Genomic DNA, 12,314 nt, shown 5'->3' with positions numbered 1-12,314 from the left:
GCGCTTGTTTTGCGATGTACTCAACCTGTTTTTTTTTTTTTTTTTACATTTTTAAAACAGCGCGGATTCATGCTCTTCCCAATAACGAATAAGGGCAGTTTTTGAGATCCATCCGAATTGCAAGCCACCATTGCCATTATCCTCTCTTTGGACTTTTTGCCGCCAGAACACTGCTGTCCCTTAAACAATAAAGTTTTATTAGGTAAGCAGCGATAGAACAACCTCGTTTCGTTGGTGTTAAAGACATCTCTCGCACCATATTCTTCAAGCACTGTGGGCAATGTAGACTGCAGCCAACCTGATGTCATATTCGGTGAAACTTGATTTGCTTCACTGCAAACATTTCTAAAAATGATGCCGTTTCTTTTCTTGAAACGTTCCAACCAGCCTGGATTTGCAGTGAATTCAATCCCCATTTGAATTGCAAACACATCTGCTTTCTCCATTAATAGAGGTCCCCGATATTGGAGATTCTGAGACCTAGCTTGTTTGAACCAAACGAGCAATGTAGCCTCCAAATCTTTGTGTTTGGCCATTCTGATCAGTTTCCTATCCCACTCAAACATTGCAGTAAGTTGGTCTCTATTCTTTATGGTTGCCAACAATGTAGAGTTAGCAATTCCGAACTTTTTACAAATGTCTGTTTTCAAAGAATCCCCTACATCTACTGCTTTAAGTAACTCCATTTTAACTTTAAGTGAAATAGGGCTTTGGTTACGCCCTGAATTTTCCATTGTACAGTTGAGGGTGATAAATTTATGGATTTTTTTACTAAACACAAAATTCTCCACTTTATACAGTACATGTCACTCACTTCAAGACTGAATGAAATGTTTTGCCTGCCAATGGGTAATCCCATTTGTTTAAAATGATAAGGGTGGTGTACAGCAAGCGGCATCCTTGTACTATTTACATATTGTTTATTATCAGATGTCAGCCTAGTCAATAGAAAGTTAAGCCATAAAGTCATAAACAGTAAAAATTTAGTGACGACATGGCAGCTGGTATATTTTTTTGTTCTTCTGAGATGCAAAATCTTTTCATGTTAAGAGTTTTTATGTTTCATGTTAAAAGAAAATAAATGTATGAAATCACATAGCATTTTGTCAGGATCAGAATATTTTTTCATGTTAAATGTTTTCCAGTGTATGTATATATTAAGCTATGTATGTAAATGTCAATTTTTTTTTTATTTTGCTAACTTGTGGAAAATATTCTTCCTATTTTCACATATTTAATTTTGTTAATTGGTAGTGTGTTGAGTGTCAAACAAAGTTTGTTAATTAATAAAGTAATAAAGTGTAAATTTGCTTTATATTTTTACTTTTATATCCTGTGGATAATATTCCTCTTATTTTTGCAAACGTGATCACAATGACTAGCACTTACTACATATAGTTCACTATATATCATATAGTGAACAGTATTTTGTTATGGAGAGTCCATTGTAAAGTGATTTGATCGCAAAGTGAACCAAATTGTAAAGCAGGGGTCCACTGTATTGTTATTTCTCTCAATCAGGATTGGCATTTCAGCATCAAAATCTAGTTTTAGACAGAACAAGATTATAATATACTGTTTAAACCATTGAAAACTAAAGTTTCAAAAAATTTATCATTTTTGAATTATAATTTACTTCATAAACAGGATAAGTTAAGTGTTTAAATAAATTTTAAAACAGTACCCATTTCTCTGCTGGCATTCCAGAAGTGTTTTTAAAAATAAAATGGAATCTAATAAAAATTAATTACCCACCAACTATTCTAGGCAAGCCAGAATGCACTTATATTTTCAGATAGAATTATGTTAAATTAATGGAATAAGAAAAAGATCAATAAAAAATTATGCACATATCACTTTTGCACATTTTTGGACACTTAAACAGTTCGAGTTTGGAGTATATAATTTCAAGGTGCCATTTCTAGAGAAGCAGAGCTAGCAGGACATGACAGAAAAATCATTGCAGGTTTAGCAGGTTAGCATCCTTAAAGCCTTCAATTTAGAAATAGTGTTTCCTTAGTTTTATATGCAATCAGAAGAGATGAAGTTCTGACTTTTTTTTTGTTGAGACCACATGTGAGCAGATTCCTTTCCCCAGTTTATAAGTGTTAAGCCCATTTGTTTGGGATATATCATATGATAAAAATGTGAGAACTGTTCAGTTAAGAATGATCATCATTTTTTTTTTTTCACAACATATATTTCTTAATCATCCATTTTTGATGGTCCTTTTCAATGTAGTCCCCATTTGATGAAATGCACTTACTTGGTTAATATATAATACATATTAAATGAATTTTGTAATAAACGAATATATTTACATAGAAAAGCCCATCCTTTCGCAGGGGAAATATGTGCATCATACAAATGAGTACTTTGTATAAACCATGGATGCATGGTGGAAGCCATTTTTTGACATGCATTTGAAAATTGCCTCCGATGTGTTTAAACCTTCAAACAACTGGAAACATTTTCCTTGCAGCTCCTTCTTTAACTTTGGAAATAAAAAAAAAAATCACAGGGTGCAAGGTCAGGTCTGTAGGTTGGATGAGGAATGCATTTGACATTGCTAAGTACTTGATGACAGTATGGGCAATGTGAGGTCTTTCATTGTTGTGATGCAACATCCTCTCACCTGCATGCAATTGTGGTCATTTACGACAAATATGATCCCGCAGAGTGTGCAGTATAGTTCTGTAGTAAGTCCCATAACAGTCATGGTGTGGCACAACATGCTATTAAACTATTTCTTGAATGTCAAAAAAAGAGACCGGCTAACCTTTCCTGCAGAAGCCACTTTTGCATTTTTCAGTGTTGGCAATAATGTAGATTCCAAACAGTTTTGTTGCTTACTCTCTGGGTTGAAATGATAAAGCCATGTCTCATATGCTGTTATCACCTTGTACAGAACCTCACCATCTTTGGGAGCCATTCATTGCAGTTGCTGACAAGTCTCTCTGCAAACTTGCTATTGCTCAGGTGTGAGTAGTCTTGGAACACAGTGTGCCCAAACACGTGGCATGTGTGCAAATGGTCATGGAGAATACTGTGTCATCCTTCCTACTGATATTCTCAATGTCTCTGCTGGTTCTTCTCTCTCAAGATTACAGAAGCAGTGTTTATGGGTTATGTGATGACAGCAGTGGTTAGAGCTCCAGGACTGCTGATCTTTGTGATTGAATCACGTCCATCTTTAAACATTCTAAACCATCTGCAAATCTACACTTCCAGATAACTGTGTTATCTGGAAGTATAGATTTACCATAAGTATCTTTTAACATTTCATACACTTTAACTGATGTTTTCTTGTGACAGAAACAAAATTTGAGAGCAGAATACTGTTCCTCATGTATCACATCTGTTGTTACATAGGCAAAACTGAACAGGCATAACCTTGACTGATTGCCAAGATCCCACCTTGACAGTCAGTGCGCACTAGTCAACTGCTCAGTTGCTGTGTGATGCAGTTTGGTTTGGTTTGATCTGGTCTTAAATTCTGCAGCTCAACTAGAAATAGCAAGCAGTATAGTTCATGAAAAATTATGATCATTCTTTATTGAACAGTCCTCATAATAGAATAATAATTTAGAAAATGTTTCTTTGTGCAGTAGAATCATCATCATTATCCCATGGTTGAATTGAGCTTTCTTTCAAAAGAGTTAGCTAAATAAAGCATGCATTACCAAGTATAGTTGCATTATGTTAAAGAATGTCTAATTTAACAGCAGCTGGACTAAGTGCTAATGTGGGATCTTTTATTTAAATTCAGTGCAGTCATTGATAAGATGAACAATCTTGGTGCCATCTTCACTGGGTTTCAACAGTCCTCTAAAACAGTGATCTGTTGTGTATACAAGTATCACTGTCAGTGAGTTGACTATTCCACCCTATTTACCTTGCATTGAGGCATGACAGAATCTGGGAACTATAAAGAGGTACCAGAATCTGTTGAGTATTGATCATCCAGCACGTAGGTTCCTGAAAATTTTCCAAATTTTTACCACTTTTTCACCATTTCATTTGCAAGATCTTGTGTCCAACCAAGTTTAGTCAATGAGAGGAGCATCCATAATCCAGCAGGTTGTCTGGTTTTCTCCATAACTTTTGGCATTGTTGGTCACGAGTGCTTTGGCTTCAGTATTTGTATTTTGTTTGTTCCCGGCATTTTGAACTACATTTTCATTGCAGCATCAAGGAAGTAAACTTTATCTGCAGAATGAATACTTGTTGCTATATAATTGGTTCATTGTGTATATTACTCCATCCATCTTCAATTAATGTTACATCCTTCCTGAAACATTTTTTTTTTTTTTTTTTTAACTTCTGATGTGACCCCATCAAATAATGATCCAATAAAAACATTCCTGTTGGGAGGACAGTAACATCAGGTTACAAAGCTGATACAAGATCTTTGAGATGCAGAATATACCTCAACATAAAATTGAGGTACATTCATTTACATAAAAAAAACTTTACTACTAAAAAAACCTAATTTCTCTTGTTTTCACTGTTAAGAAATAAATTTTGCATTTTTTTCATTGAAACCTTGGGCTCTACAGAAGGAGTACACTCGATTGATATTACTACAGTAGTTCTTTTTCTGAGTTTGGTGGTTCTTTCTTTTCAAGCACTATGATACTTGACTTCAAGTGTTGCCACACCAAATCTGCAGGCTTTCTACCAGAGATCCTTTCTACTTTTTCAACCATTGTGTGAATATCTTAGGAATTACACAAGAAATGAAATTAAACTGATTCTACATTAATAGTGAATTTTAGAGAGGGGGAGAGGAAAAAAACAGTAAAAAGAGAGATACTGACATTTATTGGAACGTTATTTAATTTTCCAATAAACTGCAGTATCAAAAGACATCTTGCGTCATGTTTTAGTACACTATCAGAAAATTTTCTGATGGTGTACTAAAAAGGAAACTTTTTATTTTTTTCTTGTATATGTCACAGTAAAAGCACATTTGTAAATCCTGGCATTTACCACTCTACATTGGTAAAAGCCCATTTGACAATTGCATTTGCAAATTGTCTTCCATTATCTGAATGAAGAACTGTACATTAGGTGCTCTGATTATGATGAATATGTTACCCAGACAGTCTTGTGGGATAAGAGATATATTCCTCTATGCCTTGTTTAAAATTTGGAAAGGTGAATGAACCATTAATGTTGAATATGTCTCTCAATACAGTTATCACTTTTCTGATTTTTAAACAAGGAAATGGGGTGGGAGATATCAGATAATGTAGTAAAATTTGCAAAAGAGGTTCTATATAGATAATATATCAAAAATAAAGTGGAATGTGTTGATATTTTGGGTTCTTGTAACTTGAAACTGGTAAATTTTAAAATTTATCAGAGATCTGGCTTGTACTGTAACATATATTTATTTTTAGTTATCAAATTTTTTATATTACCTTTTAACTTGCCCTCTTATATATTCATAATTATTGGTTTAATTCTACTGAATACTATTAATTATTTTTTCTCTTCTCCCCCACTTAGGTGACATTGGAAATGCCATCACTAAAGATTGCTAGTGAATATTACTCACCCCAAGAAATGGTCAGTGTTATTATGTTACTCTATAGAAAAGAGTACCATAGTAATATATGTAATCTACATACCATGATTTTTAATTTAAGAAATATTATTTATAATATTGTTTAATTTTTGCATAGATTTACATCTGATAAAGGAAACATCTCAAAAACTGATTAATCCAGGATCCAAATTCCATAACTGCAGACCTTATAGTGCCCTCAGTAGTGAAGTTGCTTTCAGTTCTTTCTCAGCTGTTGCTGACACTGTTTTTATTCATTCTATATAACAATCGTGACAGTATGATAAATGTTTTTAGTAACCATGTAGATTGTCTCCCCGCATCCTCCATGAAATACTTTGATGTTATGTATTCCATGGTGTTGTGTTCTGAAATATTCCGTGATGTGTACATTTAAACTTATTACTTATAAATTAATTGCAATGTTTTATCTCTTGTAAGTTGATACGATTTAAAAGATAAAAAATGTATGCCTTGTGTTTTTCTGTTGGCATATGATGCTAGATGAGCATAGAATTGAATAGGAAGCTAACTCTTTTGTGTGCTTTTTATGTTTATCACAGAAGATGCTCAGAGTCATTGCAGCTTATTTTTGGAAAAAGTTGGCTATTCTTTAGGATAGTGATTCAAAATTATGGGATATTACTTATGGGGAGGCAAATGGTCCAGTAAAGAGGTGCATTGGGCTTCTTTCAGTTTTTTTCCGAATTCCTATCATACTATCCCAAATCCTAAATCATACTATTCCAAATCCTCAGATATGGGGTAGTAGGATTTTATTTTTGATTACAATTTTTTTCAGTATGTATATACATATATATATATATATATTTTTTTTTTTTTATGTGTACACAATTCAGTCCAATCTCCTTAAACAAAATAACCTGACAGTTATTGCTTCTACCTCCTGTAGATCATGTGGATGGGTCTAGAAGGCAGTGTTAAATTTATATCATCTGGTGCCTTGTTGCATTTTTAGAGGTCCTGAAAATAAAGTCTTGGGGCTCTGAGCAGCACCAATTGTGTTGTGTTGTTTTGAGGACTCTGGAGTAACCTTCTGCTGCACCCTCGGTAAATCCACCTTGCTAATGTATGGTGCAGATATTGCTAATATCTGCACTAATAAAATTTTAGTATTACAAATATCACCACTAAATTCACATACTTGCTAGTGCAGTGATTTAGTATTAGTAATAGCCATATAGTGCAAGGAAGCCATAGGCTTTTGCTGCACCAGCCAAAAAAGTTGTTTATATTCTACCCTCTCTGTGACAGACTCATTGGTACCATATGTATAGGGGTCACCAGTTCATTTTCTTTATATTGTGTATTAGAAAATATGTACTTCATCATGCCCCATACTAGTTAAAATATAAGTTATTGTGATCCTTTTTGGCATAAAATTATCATAAGTAAATATTATAGTAATGTATTTTAATTGTCTTTTATTATCAAACACAAGAGAAAAGGGTTTTTTTTTTTAAATGTCACATCAAATTAAGGGAACTTACGAAAATGCAAGATTAAAATATTTTATGCACAAATAACTGCTTTAATTTCAGATCACTCACGATCCATAAAAAATTGTTGGCAGTCTAGATGTGGACTGTTGCCAACTTTGTAGATATTTGTTTTTGACTAACAGTTACATTTTGTCTGGGTGTATTTTGGCCTTGTTTTCATAAAGCTTTGAGGATTGTGTTTATTGTACATTAATGTAAATTAATATTTATTTTAACTGTTATTATGTCCTCTAAACATTTAATAAGTGCTGAAAGTGAATATGTGTGTACATGGTTCCATCACCACCTTGTTCTTAATTTATTTTTCTTATTGTATTATCAACCTTAGCATACATTTTCGTTGTATAAATGGAAAAATAAATTTACCAATTTTTTCATATATATTTTATTGACATAATTATTGTTTTTACCCTAATCCTCTATTTTCTATACTACTTAGTATTACCAACTGCAATTTTGTCCCCTGAGGTTATTGCGGGATTCCTCTACTAAAATGTTAGTGAGAATTTAATTGATCAAACTCTGGGTAATCTATAATAATGTTAAGTTCCTTCGTATTCCTCCATTTCAAAGAAAATTAGTTGTGCTTTTTGGTATAGTTAATACCAACATGATAAGTGTGTACCAAATGAATTTTCATTAAATATGTTTGTGAAGTGCTAAACTGTGAAAGAAGCAACAAAAAAGATGATTTTTCAGCATCATCTTCCATCTTATATATGTGCCTTTGTCCTTGTTACTCTAAAGCTTTAATTCCATCAAAACATTTTCACGCAGATTTGAATGTTCTAGTTGCCACAACACATAAATCTGAAAGTGAATCTTAGCCAAATTTCTTTCCAAGTTGAGAAAAAGATGGAAATCTCGTGATACTAAATCAGCTTTACGGTTCAAATCCACAGTCAGAAATTGCTCCCATTGTCACACATATTGGTGCCAGTGCATTGTCCTGATGAAAGATGACTTTTTGTAAACTTTCTATGCTGCTTAACTTTGATACCCCAGTGTAACTTTTGCAAAAAAAAAAAAAAATTATAATCTAACGCTTTATAAAACTAACACCAATGGCTAACAAATCTTCAGAATCCTAGAAAATTTACCCGAGCCAGTTGAAATAACAGATTTGGTTTTCTTTAGTAGAAGGTTAAATTGCATAGACTAGTGTTCATTTCTCACAGTAGCTATGAACACATTCCTACCATTAAAAAAAATATTGCTGAAATGGATGAGTGCAGTGCTGGCCAGTCAGATAGAGCAGAAAAGGATAGCATGGGATAGTTACATAGCTACAAAAAGTAGTAAAAACCTACAAAAAAGGTACAAGTCGATCTGTATTAGTACCACAAATAAGGTTAGGGAGAGCAAGGCCACATAAGAGATCAAAGAATGGGGACAAGAATTTTTCATGTATACGAATACATTAACTAATTTTACAGCTTAAAGCTTGAAGCACTGTTGATTATCCATTAAATTTTTAGAAAGCTTATCTTAGTACTCGCCTCTGAAATCCATATTGGCTAAATTAAAATTACATGAAAGGAAGGTAAAAAAAGGGGATAAAGGTGAAAGTTCCATTACATTAATTGATTATATTTAAAAACATATCCCTAAAAAAAGGGAGTGCACCACCTTTTTTTCATGATTGTCATTTATAAAAATAGTTTAAAAGAAATTTGTGTGTTGAAAAGCCAAGAGCTGGACGCAAAGCTTTCGATGTTGTTATCATCAGTTGCTGAATGACATAAGTTATGAGTGATAATTTATAGTTGACAGGTTTGTAGGTAATCTGGTATGTAAAATTTTATACGATCTATTTTGGCAAAACCGTTCTATAGCAAGGGTCGCATACTGGAATATCTTATAATTCGATTTAAGTTTAATTAGTGTAATTGCATTATTTATTAAAGGAGTGTACATGTTGACTAAGTTCGGTTCCTAAGTTGGTCATTTGAAACTATTGTAATGATATCATGCTCTCATATTGGCTGTTTTGGATGTTCCAAATTTTGTGGTGGTACTAGCTATGTAGCACACATCACATCCTGGTTGATTTTGGGGGTGCAATTTGGTTATGGTATTTTGTGTGATCAGTTTTTGATGTTATCGATGCGAGGATTATTAATTTTTTCTTTTACGGCTAATATGGTTTCTTGAATTAGCTGTTTGTGATATTTTCTAGCCATGAAGGTTTTCGTCTTGTATAGTAGTACTGTTGTCAAGTCCTCCTGTGAGAATGGTTGTATTTTATCGCATTGTAGATATGGTTATATAATACTGATTTTTTTTACAATAAGGGATGGTGGGAGTGAAAATGTAGGAATTTTCCTGTGTGTGTCTTTTTTTCTGTATATTCACGTTTTGGGTTTGTTATGAGATTTATATATAGTCAGATTTAAAAAATTAATGCAATTCTCTTCTTCTAGTTCTAAAGAATATTTCAATCTGTTATGGATGGAATTGAACTTTTGTAGGAGTTCATCAATGATGGTCTTATTGCCGATGATTAATACATCATCTGCCTATTGCATAAATAATTTAATCTTGGGAGATGGGGAAGGTTTTAGTATTTGGTTTTCAATAGTAGCAAGATAAATTTCAGAAAGGGGACAGAAATTCCTAACCCCATTATACCTGGCCGTATACCCATTTGTATATTTTATTCCTAAACCAAAAATGTTTTGTCCTAACTAAATGGCTGGTTAATTCTAAAATACTGTTAATGTTAAGGGACGTTCGATCTTTAAGTGTAGAATCCATTGTTAATAACTCCCATAATTTTTGTAACGTGTAATCAACATTAGTGTAAAGAGATGCAAAGTCGTAGGATGCTAATATTTCTCCATCTGATATATTAATGGTATTAATTTTTTTCATATGCTTGGTTAGTGTTTTGTATTCTGAATTCTGATAATCTTTAAAGGTGATAATATTTTTATGAGAAATATTGATAAGTTGGCAAAAGCAGAGTTTTTGTATGAAATTGTAGTAGTAGTAGTAGTAGTGGCATGTGATGCAAGAAAGCAAATGTATGAGCTTATGCAGCATCAGCCAAAAAAAAAAAAATAAAAATAACACCATTCCCTCCAAATGCCTGTCCAGTTCCTCCTTAAATTTATTATGGGTCGCAATGGGTGATTTATTTTATGTAGTTTAACTGTCCCAAATATATGTGGCAGAATTTTATTCTGAATACCTATATTTGGTAAGGTACATAAATCTTTTTGAGCCCTAAATCGTCTGAGAAGATTTGTTGGATTGATTTTTTAGTCTAGTGATTGTATAGGTATTATCTATTTTATGTGTCCTTGTCGAAAAGAATCCCCTGGATTTTTTTGATGTATGTAGATTTGTTCAGAATTACTATTGTGTCACATTTAACCACATGGATGCATTAATGTTGAACACAACTCATAAATATTCCAGAATTCTCATTAAATATTTTACTAGTAAATTACATATTAAATTTCTTAAAAATGCCTTGATCATGATGTGATTCCAAAATTTGTGCGTATATGTTCACGATAAGAATGTAAAAAATATCCTTACATTATTCATCAGACCTCATTAGCTACAGTAAGATATGAATTAAAAAAGAGATTTCGTGACAAATACAATTTACTACGTCAAATCCACTATTACAAAACTGTTAAAAAGAAACATGTCACAGGATACATGGACTAATTTTATAGAAAAAAACAACACATGAATTAACGGCATCCAACATACATTAAACCAGAGGCACAATAAAAAATGGAACACACTCACCCGCAGAACACATAACCCTCACCCAACATCGTTCGTGAACCTCTCTTCGAAATCTTTTACATCCACAGAACTATCTGTCCTCGAATAATTTTGTTCTCAACAATAATAACTACCCTATAAAATACATTATAGTAGAGCTCCAAATGAAACTAGAGAATCACCCTGATAAGAATCGTTAATACATGAAACAAACAGGATCATAAATTCAAATATTAGAACATGCCCTAATATGAACAAACAGTTAATGAGCCTCCAAAAATTCCGGAAAGACAGTGACATCATTTCAGACAGGTGACACAGGCGAAAGCAGATAAAGGTGACACAATAGTAATTCTGGACAAATCTGCATACATCAAAAAAATCCAAGGGATTTTTTTCGACAAGGGCACTTATAAAATAGATAATACCTATACGATCACTAGACTAAAAAATCAATCCGACAATCTTCTCAGACGACTTAGGGCTCAGAAAGAAATTGATTTACGTACCTTGCAAAATATAGGTATTTGGAATAACTTTCTGCCACATATATTTGGGACAGTTAAACTACATAAAATAAATCGCCCATTGCGACCCATAATTTCATATAAAATATCTGCTTTTGCAAACTTATCAATATTTCTCGTAAAAGTAATAACACATGAGATTGTCAGAATACACAACACTAACCAAGCACTAACGACAAAACAAATGGCCCTCAGTCCCCAGCGGTTTTCACTCCCCCTCTTACGGCAACGAGAGGATCAGAGTGGAAGCAGAGGGTGCTAAGAATCTCTGGGTATGACTAGGCTGCATGCAGGGAAACTGAACTTGGCCTGTTACAATGTAAGATCACTCATCGGTGAAGACAGGATATTAGAGCTGGAAAAGGAATTAGAAAATGTGAATTGGAATATCATCGGTTTGGCTGAAATAAGAAGAAGAAATGAATCACTCATAAGTTTATCAAGTGGAAATCTGCTGTACACCAATGGAAACAGTGAAAGGAGTGAAGGTGGAGTTGGGTTTCTGGTCCATAAAGATTTAAATAACGACATTTTGGAATTCAAAAGTACATCACCAAGGGTGTCAAGACTAATACTCACGATTTCTAAGAGGTACAAGCTAAAGGTTATAATAATGATTTATTCACCAACATCGAGCCATGGTGATGAAGAGGTTGAAGAAATGTACACCGAAATTGAGAGTCTTCTAGATGAGCAGAAAAACCATACACTATTATTATGGGGGACTTCAATGCTAAGGTTGGAAAAAGACAAAACAACGCAGAAAGGGGAACTATAGAAAATTTTGGAATTGGTGAAAGAAATGAAAGAGGCGAAAGACTTGTGGAATTTGCAGAATCTCAAGGATTGTCAGTAATGAACACTTTTTTTCAAGAAAAGTGTGAACAGAAAGTGGACATGGAAGAGTCCAAATGGAACTAATGAAATCGACTTCATCCTCGCTAACAG

General features: G+C 33.3%; 1 protein-coding gene across 1 annotated transcript in view; it reads left to right on the top strand.

Annotated features, from left to right (window-relative positions):
• The window catches only part of LOC150084627 (U4/U6.U5 tri-snRNP-associated protein 1), a 343,250-nt gene that overhangs the window by 206,373 nt on the left and 124,563 nt on the right, over positions 1-12,314 (top strand). Inside the window, exon 11 of the mRNA XM_090375366.1 lies at positions 5,515-5,574. Within this exon, the coding sequence (XP_090231492.1) occupies positions 5,515-5,574 (60 nt within the window). The remainder of the gene's footprint in view (positions 1-5,514; positions 5,575-12,314) is intronic.

The sequence above is a fragment of the Mastigoproctus giganteus genome, chromosome 6, assembly GCF_048544385.1.
Source record: "Mastigoproctus giganteus isolate SK-2022 chromosome 6, ASM4854438v1, whole genome shotgun sequence".
Taxonomy (NCBI): Eukaryota; Metazoa; Arthropoda; class Arachnida; order Uropygi; family Thelyphonidae; genus Mastigoproctus; species Mastigoproctus giganteus.
This window is presented reverse-complemented; position numbering and strand designations above follow the sequence as displayed.